Consider the following 16,552-nt stretch of genomic DNA (forward strand, 5'->3'; position numbering starts at 1 on the left):
ACAAACCTCTACTCTGTGGAGGCCCATGTGATCCTATTAGGATCGGACATGGTCGGAATGAATGAAATAAATGATATAAATTGTGACCATGGCGCCCGCGTTCCACATTTGTTCAATTGTGACCATCGACTAATGTACTAGGTACTACGACATTATAATGATGGTGAAGTTAATTTTTTTTTATTTCAACATACAGATAATGCACGTAAGCATTATTTTTTAGAGATAATTTATATTTTTGGTCCGATCTGGTGCATCCGGGAATATTATTTCAACGACTCACCAAATGGAAACACTGAAATATATGTCAATATTTAAATTGGGTATGTACTTAAGTATGTGTACGGTTTGTAACCTTTTCTGTGAATCACTAGATTAATCACGAAGTGTCTGAAAGTTTTTTTTAACATTTTGTAAACTCAGACATTTAAAGACTGTTAAAATAAACGAAAGCATACTTTTTCGGTTCGTTCTAAGAAAAAAATGTTAGCCTTGCTTGTTTGTCGAGGAAATGAGAATGATTTAAAATAACAGTTAGACGAAAAGTCTTTAACCTACCCAATAATAATATTGTTAGAAAAATCGATTTTGCTGTAAACAAATATCTGCATATCGTCTTTTATAGAAAACGTAGAATACATTATAATTTATTTTTTATCGTTTATTTCCAAAACATCTCACATAAAGAATTGATGATACATTTAATGTGGCTTTATTATTGACATCTTATTTACGATGTTTATTCTATCAAGTGATTTTGCATGGTACCAGTGGCGAAGGGTGGAGATAGACTGTTAAGATCCGACATGAATAGTGCACACTAAACTTTGTTAGTCAGACGTATTTTTGTTTTCATTGAACCAAGGTTACATTGAATATATTATAATGTTTGTTAGTTTTTAAAATTCAATAAAACTGCCAAATCCAAGCCATAGTAGATAATAGTAAAAAATATTCGTTTATCTATAAAATATCTGAAACGATGTCATTAAACCATACATATTTTATATAGATATTTTATAGATAGAATAATATTTTTTATTGATTCCCGTTTGATATAATATGCATGGCTTAATGAATTTAAAAAAACTAACCAACACCACCTGATGTATTATTCATAATTCAACGAAAACAAATAAGTATGACTGAAAAAGTGTGCAGTATTTTGTCGGATCGCCCATAGTATACCTAAACTATTAAGGTTTGGTTTAGGCTGGGTTTGATTGAATTCAAAAATCTAACCAGCACCATCTGCAAATTGTATTCGTAGTTCGACAATAACAAATAAGTATGACTGACAAAGTTTAGTGTGTGTTTAGTGTCAAATCTTAACAGCCTTCCCACCCTTCGCCACTACATGGTACCTACCTATATTGGTATTTTAGCAGTAGTTATGTAACATATTACATGCTTTATGCAATGGTGTCAAAGTGTTATCTTCCGAAGCCGTGGGTCGACGCTTCAAATTCCGCGTTTCGTAAAATCCACATTAATTTTTTCAATGTGTGTTTGATCCAGAGTAAAACTTGTGATTTTTCGAGATTTGAGAATTCTCGAATTCATGATTTTTCTCTCTCTCGAGAATTCATGATTGGTTCATTAATTTGATAAGAATCGAGAATTATCGAAAAATGTCTTTATTTATTTTTTAATTGTATGCCGTATCTATTTTTTGAGATTGAATTTAAAATAATATTTTTTTATGCTTTTCTTACAAAAAAAAAAAATCGGCGTCGAATTAACAAAATACTAGTTACTGTTCAATATCAAGGCGTCTTATTTCCCAAAGACAGAAGAGTTGTCTAATATTCCATTTCAGATCAAGTCGGCAGCTTTCTTTTTCCGTTTTAATTTCTCTTTTAGTAACAATTTTTCGAATAATTCTCGAGATTCTAATTGATGATTTCTCAATTCTCGACCATAACCTCTATTCCATAGTAAAGACCCGTGGTTTGGACGAACGGATAATAAGTAATTACGAGGGTGGGTCAATAAGTCCTTAGAAAAGCCGACAGGTGGCGCGACTAGTACTGTAAGCGGTTTGTTTTCATGCAGCGGCACTACCGATTCAGTATGCTGCGAAGTTTCAATCAGATTGGTCGGGTTGTTGTGTGTTTCTCGTACATTTAAAAAAAAAATTTGCTTGTGGAAAATGGAAAAATGGAAAATGGAGAAAATTGAGTTTAGAGCTGTTATTAAACATTTTAATATAAAAGGGTTAACAGCAAAGGAAATAAAAAATGAGTTGGATTTAGTTCACGGCATATCTGCTCCTTCACTTGCAACTATTTATAACTGGTTAAATGAATTTAAACGTGGTCGTACATCAACAAAGGATGAACCACGCTCAGGACGTCCTGTAGAGGTGACTACACCAGAAATGATCAATAAAATCCACGATATGGTGTTAAGTGACCGAAGATTAAAGTTGAGTGAGATAATTAAGGTTACAGGGATCTCAAAAGGTAGCGTCATTTCTATTTTACATGACAAATTGGGCATGAAAAAAATTTCTGCAAGATGGGTGCCGCGTTTGCTCACAGTCGACAATAAACGCAATAGGGTGGTGGCCTCTAAAGCCCTGTTGTCGCTCATGCAACGCAATCCGGATGAATTTTTTCGTCGCTTTGTGACTGTAGATGAAACATGGATACACCACTATACTCCCGAGATGAAAGAACAGTCAAAGCAGTGGATTGCGAAAGGCGAACCATGTCCAAAGAAGGCGAAAACCGTAAAATCAGCTGGTAAGGTTATGGCTACTGTATTTTGGGATGCACGTGGAATTATTTTCGTTGACTATTTGGAAAAAGGAAAAACAATAACAGGGGATTATTATGCATCTTTATTGGACCAGCTAAAAAACAAAATTGAAGAAAAACGGCCTCATTTAAACAGGAAAAAAAATCCTCTTTCATCAGGACAATGCCCGTGTTCACACATGTTTACAATCAATGGCTAAAATTGAAGAATTGAAGTTCGAATTGGTCGACCACCCACCGTATTCGCCAGATTTAGCCCCCAGTGACTTTTTCCTTTTCCCAAACTTAAAAAAATGGCTAAGTGGACAACGTTTTTTTTTTCAAATGAAGAAGTCATCGATCGGACAAATGCTTATTTTGAGGACCTTCCGAAAACTTATTTTTCTGACGGTTTAAAAAAAATTGAGAAACGTCTGACCAAGTGTATTGAGCTCCAAGGAGATTATGTTGAGAAATAAAAAAAAATACAAAAATAAAAACTGTTTTAATGCCTTTTTCTAAGGAATTATTGACCCACCCTCGTATATTAAATCACGGCAAAATCGGTTTTCGCCGAATAGACATTCTAAGGTAAAATTAAAATTGCATTTAATATGTACCTAACGATGTTTGCCAAGGAAAATATTATTTTTCGTTAATATTCAAACATATTTTTGTAGTCATATTCAAACATTGATATTAATAAATATTTCTATTATAACGAACGTGTGAGACATTTATAAATTATAATATACAAATAATATAAATATTTTCAATATAATAACCGATACATAGAGGTTTTTTACTATTTTTATCTGTTATACATAATATAAATCATTGGTGTCAGATTTCGCCACGACTATTATTTCTGCTTGGCAAAGATTTAAGATTAAGAGATGTGTGGTCGATAGACACCATCCGCGTAATAAATAAGCACCACTAATTGTCTTAAATGTCAAGACGGTGAATTTTATTAGGGTAACCACAAACTACTAATAAATAAATGAGTAATTTCATGTTTATTTAGTTAGGTACCTAACTTTTAATTAAATTCCATTTATAATACCGAACTCATTAAAATTACCTTGTTCTGATATAATGGCGTTTTAATTTTTCCACAGATTCTTGAATCAATTTAAAAATCTTGAAGTTTGAGGGATTTTTTTTTACTAAATAATATAATATTGAACAGTGATATGCTATCCTTCTTGTTGTGTAAACTAAATTAAATATTTTCCAAAAACGTTTTATGGGTCGTATAATATAATATTATCGAAACCGATTGTTACACAAAACAATAAAATATTCCTCTGCTGAATAAAATAATTCCGGAGGCCTCGTGCGGCGTAGGCCATGGATTGCTTATTATTGCAATCGAATGTTAGTATTAATAATTACTGTGACCCGATTAACAAATAAATGAAAAGGCAATGGGCAGGGCATATCGATAGATGGCAAAAAATCTCTTGAAAACCTCAGTCATACAGTGGTACCCAAGATTCATGTGGTCATAAGACAGCCCTACAAGCCGCTACGAAAGGCCAAGGATCGAGAAGAACGTAGAAAACTTGGGTCATATAAGATCAACGAGGCTACCAATGAAATATGTATGTACATGAAACTACATTTTGTTCTGTTTTTTCTTGTTCTGTTTCTTCATATTCTGTTTTTTTCGGTTACGAAAATAAAATATGTCGTGATTATGGACAAGAGAAATACTTTCCCAACACTAACTCAAAATGTGAATTTTGTTGATGGAACCTTGTCATGCTAGTGATTTGGTTCAAAATCAATATTTTTTATGTTTACTGTTTCACCTGTTTTACCGCGCGACCCCACAATAAACACTTAGCGACCCCACTTGGGATTGCGACCCATAGGTTGCGAACCCGTGGACCATTTAATTGAGAAGTTAATTTTGAACTGCTTGATTCAAAGGTTTGATATCGACTGATTAATATGATATCCGAATGACGAGTATTTAATTATCGTATGGGCTCGTTAGTTATACTTTCTGTTGAAATGTGTCACTATAATTTCCATCAAGAAATAACAGTAAAAATAATAATTACGATATTTACAAATTTTTAATTCGCAGTCATTCTAACACGTTATATCATTTTTAACTGTATAAAGTGATGATATGATAATATAACACTTGTCACTTACATAATTATTATCAGTGGCGTGCGGTCCATATATGCTGTAGAATGTAGATACAGAGAATAATTCTCAGAAATAATCGATAAATAACTATGTGTTTGTTGCACAATTACAATTTTTTTAAATACCCCTATGGTACCACTACGCAATACCACGCTATATTCCTTTAACGACCTTCAAGACGACGGTCTTTAAACGTAACAGCTGTGAATACTATTCAGGAGCTGCATAGAAGTCCAGTCTTTGGTAAGGAAACGAAGGAAGGATAACACCATCAAACTACATTAGGTTCCTGTCAACCAAAGCTACCTGTTTCCTCTGAGGGACATAACAGTTCACAGTAAATTTTTCTGTATCAGAAAATAATCTAATCATTTATTATGTATTTTATTTTTAATAATAATTTAAGCGACCATCTTGATCTTAACCGAAATGAACATATAGTTATAACAAAATAAATTAAGTACTGATAGTGTTCGAGCAGATCGGTTCGATAACGATCTGTTGCCAAAATAAATGTTTAGCAAGAAGACACTTGTCTTTCGAATTTATAAGCTCTTGTGAGTAGACTATGCGAGCTCGTAGCCCGCTAATAATTATTTCAGTTGTAGTAAATGGCTTGTCGGTTTGGCCCGTTAATGTGGAATGTATTGAGTATTTGGCAACGATATTCGTTGTGCCTAGCAGATGCCATAAAGTGATGCAATTATTTTTTATTCTATTGCATAAATAAATACATTTGTTGTAATAATACACAAGCGATTAACAGCATTATATAGACCATCCATACTATTTGTATTTAACAAAATTGAATTACTATTCTTACTTCTAATCAGATTTCATATAATATGTGCCTTCTATACGGGTTTTTATCATACATTTTTATGAGAAATGGTTGTTAGCCCATTGAAATCTTATTATGATTCAAATCCTCTATGATGTAGGAGGTTATTGATCGTCTGTGTCATGAGTTGTGTGGCATGTTGCACCATCTTGTTTAACCATATAACGTCCAGATCAAAATCATCTAATTCTTGCCAGAAAAAAACAGTAATCATGTTTCTGTAGTGTTCTCCATCGACAGTAACTGCATTGCCATTTTCGTTTTCAAAAAAAATACCATCCAATTACACCTCCAGACCACAAAACACCCCAAACTGTTAATTTTTGTGTGGATGTAAAGGTGTTTCAAGAATAGCTTGTGGGTTTTAATTACTCCGATTGTGACAATTGTGCTTATTTATGAACCCATTTCACAAAAAAATGAGATTCATCGCTGAAGATGATTTTTACACGAAAACGCAACAATGGTGTAAGTTTTTGTGTTTACTGTATTTAAAATGCTTTCGAATTTTTCAATAATTAAATTACGAACAGTAAGCTCTGTAGGTAAAATATTTTGACCATAAATTTTACGTATGTAATCCCCGAAACGTATTCGTAGCTCAATTAGATTTATTAGTGCTGTAATATAAACTTTATCAATTTGTATACGCTGTACAACTTTGTATCTTTTCGCGATGATTTGCCCAACAATACTGAACACAAATGTAAATTTTGGTGGCAATCAGTGATGTCAACCGTACTAGTACAATACCATAATTTTAAACTACAATTTTAAAGGATTCAAGACGAAAAATGTTCCTGTACTATATATTTTTCAGAAATACTATAGTTTTTACGCCTTTGTCCTATAATCAGCATAGAAAAAGATGGCAACACTGTTGGGATTCATAAAGAATGGATGCCAAGACGTTTTAAGAATCTATTGTACTAATTTCATAACCTTATATATTTATTTTCGTTAGACTGTTTCTTTTATTTATACGTTCTTACGCGAATATTACTTTTTTAATGTTACATAATTATGTTTACTCTTTTTTCTCAATTGTGACGTTATAAACTTGTAATTTGTAATGTGCGCTCTTAAAATACTTTTAAATTCAATATTTATAAATTATTTGAGTTACTATTTTTCTCGTAAGGATTCGTGAGTGTTAATTAAGTAGCTGTGTTTTATTGAAAATACATCAATAATAATCCTTGAATTAGCTCCCGGGTAAATAATAGAATGAATTGTAAACACTTAGCTACAAGAACGAAAATGAATTAAATCTTATTCAAATAATGTTTATGTACCACGGCTACTCTCATACAACGGCATAAATGCATTAAGTAGACTGCAATTAAACTAATGCTTCAAGTACCTCGCGTCAGTATAAAATTACTTTTACGACTGCGAGCTTTTACTCAAAGCTCTCAAGCTTTGCTTTTATGTTCTGCTATTTAACTAAGTGCACTGATTGATCATATAATGCGCAAGATGTATTAAATCTTAACTTATTTGAAGTATACTTTAATTATTACAGTATATTGCAGTTAAATGTAACAGTTATAGGATGACATTACGAATAACGAGGAGATAAAAAATAAAACATACAGCCTCTTTTCACTTTGAAAATGTAAAAGCGACATTGGATCTGGCTCGGGACATGTTACGAATGTTCCAAGAGATTTATAACCAAGCCAGCCGAATTCTGCTGTACTGGAAGGGCGCTGAATTTCATCCTTGGGGTGTATATGGCTGAGCTACGGAATACTGGCATAACCTGGGAAGACGCGATAAGACTGGAGATCGACCATGGAGCGACAGAAAATCTTGGATGCACCGTATCGTGTACATATTATGCTCCAAATAACGGGCGGACATAGATTTTCATGATTATTAAAATATGGTGATATTTTTTTGGATTTATCAACTGTAAATTTACAGAAAATATGAAAGTATCAACGTATACATGTTAATCTCTTTAATATTGTCAACTGACAATAATTAAAATATAACGAAATAATTGTAACCTCTATTAGTTCTTTCGTGATGATGAGGTTTATCGGTACAAGAATAAATAAATACAATGATAAAGATGGCAGAGTGATGCTATGAGTATAATCGCGGGTACGAATTGAACTAACTGGCGATGTACTAAGATGTTAATATAACCTAGAGACTGGACTCGAGTGGAATGACGGTTGACTGTGTCGAGTGACCGGACTCGAGACGCGTAGTGAGTTGAGTCATGGAGTGGAGTGACGAGTTGATCGCCCTTGCTATTTATATAAATGCACTCCATACATTACACGAGTCATTGTCTCAATTAAATAGATCACAATATACATTATTGATCTAGGTTATGATTGAGGAAATGCTGATAATCGTTTCCGTCACTTTGTTTTGTTTTGACAACAAAACATACATAAAGTATGTCACCCTTGCAATGCTGAGTGGCATGATTGCTACAATTTATTCGATGGAGGAAAACATGGTGCGGGAAGACTACGACTTTGATCGTTTCATGAACTATAGAAAGACTCGTGAGCATTGGTAATACCTAATCGACTATGAAAGGTAGCGAATTACTGAATAGAGTATAGAAGTCTGCTTGAGGTAGCCAAGGTCCACAAGAGGTTGAAGCGCCAGAAAATAATACGATAACCAATAAATTATTTAACCCTCATAATAGTGGGTATAATATACATACAATATGTAAATGTATTTTTGTATCAGTTGACAAAACCATGCTTGATATTTATTAAATTGTGTGTCATTTTATTTTCATGAATTTACATACTGTTTTATAAGAATTGCTATATTTTTTGTTTAATGATGTGGCAAAATCATAATTTATAATATACCCACAAATACTATGTTATTGTGTTTGTAATTGGCAATACATATATTATGCAGGTGTGAGAAATATGTAGGTATATGATCAAAAGCTTGATTTAGATTTTTAATCGACATCAATTATAAATTTAGGAATTATTTAGAGAAATCCTTGAAGATATCTAACTAAAATCTAGAGCAATCATTTAGCAATTTTAAAACAACAGAATTCTGCGGAATCGAATCGAATTGCCCTGATTTAACAGATTGTATACAAAGCAGAATAATAGTAAATTTTGGCTCGGATAACATTAATTTATTAGTGATATCAAACTTAAACGAAATATTCCGATAAATTCTGTGGTACCAATAGTATCAACAACAATAATAATTATTATTACAAAAACAATTTTAAAAATTCTCTAATACATTGGAAATAATTTATTAAACTACAGTTTAATAAAAACAATTGCCATAAAATAGGTAATAATAAAATTAAAGCTTTTTTTTTTAATTTTGCGTTTACTTTTGAAATAAATTAAAAATATTTTTATTATTTTAGATCCTGTACCTATCTTTTTATTACCTATCTAACACTTAACATCTAATCATATAACCTATCAAACCTTACATTATCTAACACTTGTACACAAGTGTACAACGTATGTATTAGATGCATACTTCGTATTCTCTCGGTAGATGTATCTAGTACCTAGTTAGAACTAGGGTAGCACAGCACTTTGCCTCGAAGAATATGGATTGAAGATTGAAAGTAGAACAAAAATTAACCGACTTCAATTAATATGTTCATTACCATTTTTTAGTTCCATGTCATCTTATGATTTATTAATTATCTATTTTTTTTTTTGAAAAATTAAATTTTCGGTTAATAACCCTAAAAATAAGTATGTAGGTATTCAAAGCGACTAGTTTTTATGTATCTGATTTAATTATGTGTATGTTTGCGACAGATAATTTTGTAGGTGGGTTTGTCGACTGAAACATATATAAAATTTAATAATAACGCCAACTGAAAACCAGAAAATTTAATATAAAAAAATGATCAAAACTATTTGTAGTGTACCTATACAGTAAGCCACGTGAATGTAAAGTATATCCGTTAATGAATTTTGTTGTATGCAAATTCGTGGCGTTTTAATGTATAAAAAATGAACACCGCTATAATAAATAGTGTTGCCCATTTAAAAAAAAAAATTTTTGGCATATGGGATTATGATGTTTGAAAATGACGAAAATATTATTTTATACGCGGCATTTACAAGTAAATGTTGTGACTGCTGTCCGATGTATCTGTCGACAAGTTTACAAAATAATCTTTGTTATTACTCAAATTATAATGCCATTGAAATATATCATCTCGGAATAAAAAAAAACTTGCGATTTCTATTCCTAGAATATACCTACCTACCTCTAAAAGTATCCATGACTGATTGGAATCCTTTAAATGTGTAAATAAGTAAAGCAAAATTAACGTTGTTGAAATTAAAACGTTGTTATACTATTATTTTTTGCTTTCATTGTTATTTACAATAATTTGTAACTAATGTGTAAATATATCATGCAAAACTATCTTTGAATAGGGTTACCAATACTCCGGTATGGCAAATCCCATGATCTCGAGATCGCAATTAATTTGTTGATCAACTCCGGTATTTTACATAATTTTTATCTTAAATTATTAAATTTATGTTTGTATCTCATAAAAGTAAATAATACAATGATTAGTATCTCAATAACTCGGGATTCAAATCTAAAAAAAATATCGTTAATTTAACAAAATGAACGTAAACAATTCGGATGAGAAATATAGCTAATAATAAATTGGTAAGTAGGTATGGTACGTTGTTATGTTCTCTCAATTCTTTTCTATGGTATAGAATTATGGACGCTAAACCAAGAGATGTCACAGAGACTTGAAGCTTTCGAGATGTGGCTATATAGACGCATCCTCAAAATTCCTTGGACTGACCGGGTGACAAAATAAATGTTGAAGTTCTCAATCGACTGGGGAAGGACCGAAAAGTTCTGCGTAGTATCAAAACCAGGAAACTACAGTACCTCAGCCACATTATGAGAGGACAAAAGTACAGCATTCCCCAACTGGTCATTCAAGGAAAGATCAATGGTAAGCGTAGCAGAAGACGGCGGCGCATTTCGTGGCTTAAGAGCCTCCGTGATTGGTACGAGTGCAGCTCCATTGAACTGTTCCGGGTAACAGACGACAAATCTAAGATAGCCTTGATGGTGGCAGACCTTTGCTAAGGGATGGCATAATAAGAAGAAGAATAAATTGGTACGTTTCTAAGGTGTTCCTAAGTAAATGTTGGTCAATAAAAAATTTACATTCTTAAATCTTGTGTATTATTAAATGAATAATTAGAAGTTGTTTTATCAACCATTAACATGATTTTCTGATAGGATTTTAAAACTACTTTTTATCAAGATATTCATGTCATTACGATTTTTTTTAATGTGTATTTCGATTCAGTGCATCGGCAAGTGGCTAACATTTATTTCTCATAAAAAATATTTAAGAAACTTCATCGGGAGGCGATCCGCCCATGTATTTTCACAAATCCATGTGTTTTCTCTTAAACCGTGATCGGGACTTCTACTTAAAATCCCAGATGGAAAATTCTGGCCGCGATTACAATTCCTAGCTACTGTGACGCATGATTTACAAAAATAAAAAATAAAGAAATTCCTTTATGTATATTTCTTTTATTATTAAAAAGTGGGACCAACAATTTAATGAAGAGGCAGCTGCCATCTTAAATTGACGATCCGACACCACGAAAATCCATTCACACTATAAAGAAAGATTAGATAAGCAACGTCTTTATTTTATGTTTATTCTTATCGTTAAACACAGATCGAAATTTAGTCTAGTTAAAAGTCAACAAAACATTTTTTTATAACGATATTATAAAGAATTTTCTTTGGATGACAATGTAACACATTGTTACAAAGTAATACTGATGTCAGATCGACCTGACGATAAAGACAACATGTGTGTGGCCTAAAAACATAACCTGAAACAATAAAATATACATAGTTTTCATAAAAACATATTTATGAATGCGTGGAATGAAAATATTACTACTCCTCAGTTCATAATAATATAAACATGCCGTACTAGGTACTTTCGTTCTACTACAATCTAAGATTTTTAACTTCATACATACGTCATAATATGTTACTCATGTTCACCTAAATGTCCTTTACGCATTTTTGTTTTAGTAACCTCTGTATGGAACTCATTTTTTTTCGACCATGTCTGATCTTAATAGGATCATATGGACCTCCACAGAGTAGAGGTTTGTATCAGATTTTTGTTTTTTTACGAAAAATGGATGTCGGCCACTTGCTCCACCTTTTAGGTCCATACCCTGACTCAAACACACAAATTGAAAAACAATATTTGTGTACTTGCCAGACCCAGGATTCGAACCTGAGACCCACGGCGTGATAGTCCAACGCTTAAGCCGCGCGGCCACCGTAGGTGGTTTATATTTATATAAATTTAAAAAAATACAAGACACAATATTATAACAAAATAGAAAATCTGTCTAATTCAGAATAATCATAATTTCCATAGAAACACCGTAGAATTTATTGTGTATCTTAAAATAAGGAATGTAGTTTTTTATGAAGTTTCTATTAAATCTGCGTTTAAAGTTAATAAAAATATATAATTGTTAGTATAGTACATGTTGTATAGCATGCCATTTTACAGATATTCTATAGCTACTCTATCTTTTATTCACGATGAGCTGATCATCTATAAATAATAAAATACTATAGGTGCATTAGAATATTTTGTATCCTATTTTTACGCCCATAACGTGTTATGTCGAACAATGCGTGGAAGTAAAGCCACACTGATATTCGTGTTCATCAAGTGACAGGGTATATTGTGGGTACTATAGATGTGTATCCACGAGACAATCCATATGCTAGAGTGACGGAAGTAATATGTTTAATAAGTATAAAATTATAGTTGTCCCAATACAATATATGAGTTCATAAAAAATTTCATATACAAGTGAAAAGAAATATTGAATGATTTATGTACGAAATATGTTAAATATATTAAGTAATTATTATAAAAAACGAATATAAAATTGCGTTGGTAGGGAAATTCCGAGAAAATATTTTATTTTAATAATATTGTTCTTATGTCGCTGAAATCCAGCATTCAACATTCTTTACGATATAAATATATATTTATGTTTTGTCATAACACAAAAGCGATGGAGCCAGAAATAATATTTCTTTCTAACTAAACAAATCCTCAGCTTCTTGCGGTATTGTAAAGCCCACGTATATTAGACAGGTGTGTCCGCAATGGTCCATCGATTTTCTCGGATTGGGCACACTATATTATCGGTATCCAACATTACATCTACATATCAGGAATTCTAGTTGTTCTAAAAAATATTGTAAATATACCATTTTTGATTTTGAGATTTAGTAATTTTATACCTATCCTTAGTTGATGTACCGAGGTAAGAAAATGATTTGACAGGCACTAATTTTACACGTGTATGTAAATATGTAGGTATTTTTACAACATTTCTATTAGCTCGTATTCTTGTTTGTCCGGTGGTTGTTTGTCCAGTAAAAATCTTGCAATAGATTTTTAACTAACTTCTCGACTAGCTAGACATTTGAAACTTTTAGAATATATCAGAACACGATGCCAATGTATTCTTTTCATACTTTTAGCCATCTTTAAGCAGAATTGAATTCATTTTCAGTTAATTCTATTTTGTATGGAATGTTATTTCAGAAAAATCCGTAAAAAGTAAAAGACTATTATTGGTTGCTAAGTGGGTGGTCCTAGCCACTAAATTGTTAATATATACGTGCGTTACTATGGAAATCAAAATGAAATGTCAAAATGACATTTCAGTATTCTATATTTGTTTGTTTGTTTTTTATTTACTTCATATCAAGTACAAGTTTATTGAGCATAATAATTCAACAGAAAATTTAAAAACGTTCTCCTTATCTTGTAATTATTATATGAATAGTATTAATATAAGAGTATAAATAACGTGAAGCATATTATTGATTATATACATAAGTCAGACAATAATTTGTTCGTACTATTGGTAATCAATAACTTAACACCCCCTCAATTAATCGGCGGTCGATGTGGTTCACCCCTATCTATCAGAAGATTTTGAGGGAAAACATAGAATGAATTAGTTCATAGAATTATATTACAAAAAATAAACAATTAATATAATATGATGTACAGTTTCTTGCATCTCATTCGACTCGTTCTACCATTGAGAAAAATTCCTTCCAGTATTAACAATTTTCAAAATATTTTTATTTTTTGCCCATCACAATATTATTTATTTTAAAATGTCAATGTAAACTCACTTTTTTTCTATTTGACTTCTGCATATTTCTTGTTTAAATATATATCACAATCACTGTCCAACAAAAATATTTAGCAAAGCTCACTTAAATTTCAATTAACTATCAGCGGATAGTTATTAGTCCACACTCCTGTAATATGCAGCTATATTGTTACATACAGCATTTGTTTCAGTCATGATTTAGAGATATTCGTATGCAGGTGAAATTAATACAGTGCTGTTATAGTATTAATATGATTAATGGATCAGTACTGCAGTAGGATGATGTACTTTTAATAGTCTACTAGAAGATAGCGTCATGATGCAACTTGCACATGCGTTTCATTGGCCTCAATATTAATTTGTCGGGATATGTTATTTCTGTCGATGAAACTTGTCGGTTCTTTAAGAAAATTGGCATGTTAAATGGTAAGCCATTAAACGTTTTAGACAACATTTTAATATCCTAGAGAAACATTATACGGCCTAGCTTTACATATTTAAAATTAATTTTTGATTTTCTTTCAATAACTTTGAAGATATATAGATATGATAACTTCATGAGACGAAAATATCGTCTAAGCCTTGTAAATATTGTATATTTTTATTATATACAAAGTATGTAATTAGTGTAAAAAGTTTATAAATATGCTGAGAATTGGAATTTATTCTGTCATTGTGTGTATATTATTAATTGGATATGCTGATAATATTGGCAGTTTTCCAAGTAATTCTTTAACGAAAAAATAGTACTCTTACTGAAAAAAATTGAGAAAAAATGAACGTTCATTTTTTTTATATTGTGATATTTAGTATTTCTAGATAAACAATTCTATTTATAATGATAAGTCTAGATACCGAACAGTTGTTTAAATAAATTACATATACCTACCAAATATGTATTTATTTGTAAGTGCAATGCAATGCAATGCAAGTAATGCAATGCTACACTGTTGTAAGTAAGTAAGAACATAGATTTTGAATGAAAAAGGCCCAGAATACCATTTTATTTGAAATGCAATAAAATGGATTATATGTTTTATGTCTTCTTACAAATAATTGCTTGTAATAATCATTAAAAATGAGTTTAATTGCATATCGGGATACTTACTCGTACACCATGCTGCATAAAATGGTTAGGTACTCCATTTTCTTATCATGTCCCTGTGGACGCCTCCATCTTATGGCTAATTGAATATCGTCGATAATAATTACAATCATCTATTTTTCTGGTCATTTTATATTAAAATTATATAATATATATGTCAATATGTTCTATTGTTAAAATGATGTGTGATTTGCATTTCAGTTCTGTGTCTATTTAAAAGGCGTTGGTGGAAATTCTTCTTGTATTTATTGTCGTAGACTTGTTGTCTTGAATTTTTTCTTGGCATAGAAACATCATTGTCCAAATGAAATGTTATGTAGGCAATTTATAAAAAGAAAATATTAACGACGCAACACAAAATAATATAATGTTAAAAATAGTTATTACAAATAATTATTATTGAATATTAAAGGAAACCTCACGTACAGCATGCCTTAATAAAAATACTATTCATTTTTGAAAGTTTATCATGCATGGCAGTATTGTTAAAAACGTTGTTAATGATTATCTTATTTCATTATTATCAGTATAAAATAATTATTAATGTGGATTGAAAATGTAGTTTTAAGTCAAATAAAAAAATGAAAATAACTGAATTGAGTGAACTAATGTAATAAAAGGGATATAATATATTATAATATTATGTTACTTTCGAATAATATAATTAAATCATATTTAGGTACTGATTGACAGATCACAATACGGTATTAATTTTATATGGATATGAATGAAGAAAATAAAATAAATATATTAAAAAATATATCAATTTATTTTATAATGATTAGATACACAGATTTTAACAGAATATGACATTCTTTTACACTTTTTTTCTCTTATTATTAATCTTATGTTAAGATGTATAGGGGTGGAAAAAAACTTCACTGTTTTAAACCTATCACTTTTTTATATTAGTTGGTGGACCGAAGAGCACATACTCTGACAAGACGTGTCCTAGAGAGGTATATTTGTTGAATGCGACCGTCCATTGACGGAGCCAGCGTCAATTATTTTGTTGCGTGATGGCATTTTCTTTTCACAGCTGCTGTGGTGGCCAGCAATTTAAATTTCAGCGTGTTCTTCATTGTTGACCCAAAACAAAAGCGCGCGCGGCGACGTCGCTCCTGTAAACCATAGGGAAACTATCGTAACTCCAGAATGACAATATACAAATCATTACCCCGTTTTGAAGAAATCTACATATTTATGAAATGCTATCAGTAATCACAAATATCTATAGTGTTAGCCTTTCTGCATAAAATATAGCGAGTTCCGATTAACAAGTTCAGTACGTATTTTTTTGATACTAATAATATTTCGAATGCAATGTGATATTATTTATCTATTTAAGAAAACAAAACATTGTGGAAATAACAAATCTAAAGTCAAAACGTGCACAACATGAGATTTATATTATAACAAATATTACCCTCACAAGAGAGAAGAAGAGAATATATAAAATAATAATAAAAAATAAAAATAAAAA

The 16,552-nt window shown here is 31.1% G+C and overlaps 1 protein-coding gene across 12 annotated transcripts in view; it reads right to left on the reverse strand.

Moving 5' to 3' along the window:
- The window catches only part of SmydA-4 (SET and MYND domain containing, arthropod-specific, member 4), a 47,116-nt gene extending 30,978 nt beyond the window's left edge, over nucleotides 1-16,138 (reverse strand). Inside the window, exons 1-2 of one of the 12 annotated variants that reach the window (XM_085952960.1) lie at nucleotides 15,969-16,138; nucleotides 13,984-14,125 (exon numbers count right to left, since the gene is read on the reverse strand). In XM_085952960.1, the coding sequence (XP_085809086.1) occupies nucleotides 13,984-14,007 (24 nt within the window). In that variant the 5' untranslated portion in view covers nucleotides 14,008-14,125; nucleotides 15,969-16,138. Of the gene's footprint in view, nucleotides 1-13,983; nucleotides 14,126-15,718 lie in introns of all 12 variants that reach the window. The other 11 variants (XM_085952959.1, XM_085952961.1, XM_085952952.1 and 8 more) reach the window with 11 other exon arrangements.
- Nucleotides 16,139-16,552: the final 414 nt, after the last annotated feature.

Source organism: Rhyacophila brunnea, unplaced genomic scaffold, assembly GCF_057557595.1.
Source record: "Rhyacophila brunnea isolate RB1 unplaced genomic scaffold, BYU_Rbru_1.0 scaffold_3, whole genome shotgun sequence".
NCBI classification, from domain to species: domain Eukaryota; kingdom Metazoa; phylum Arthropoda; class Insecta; order Trichoptera; family Rhyacophilidae; genus Rhyacophila; species Rhyacophila brunnea.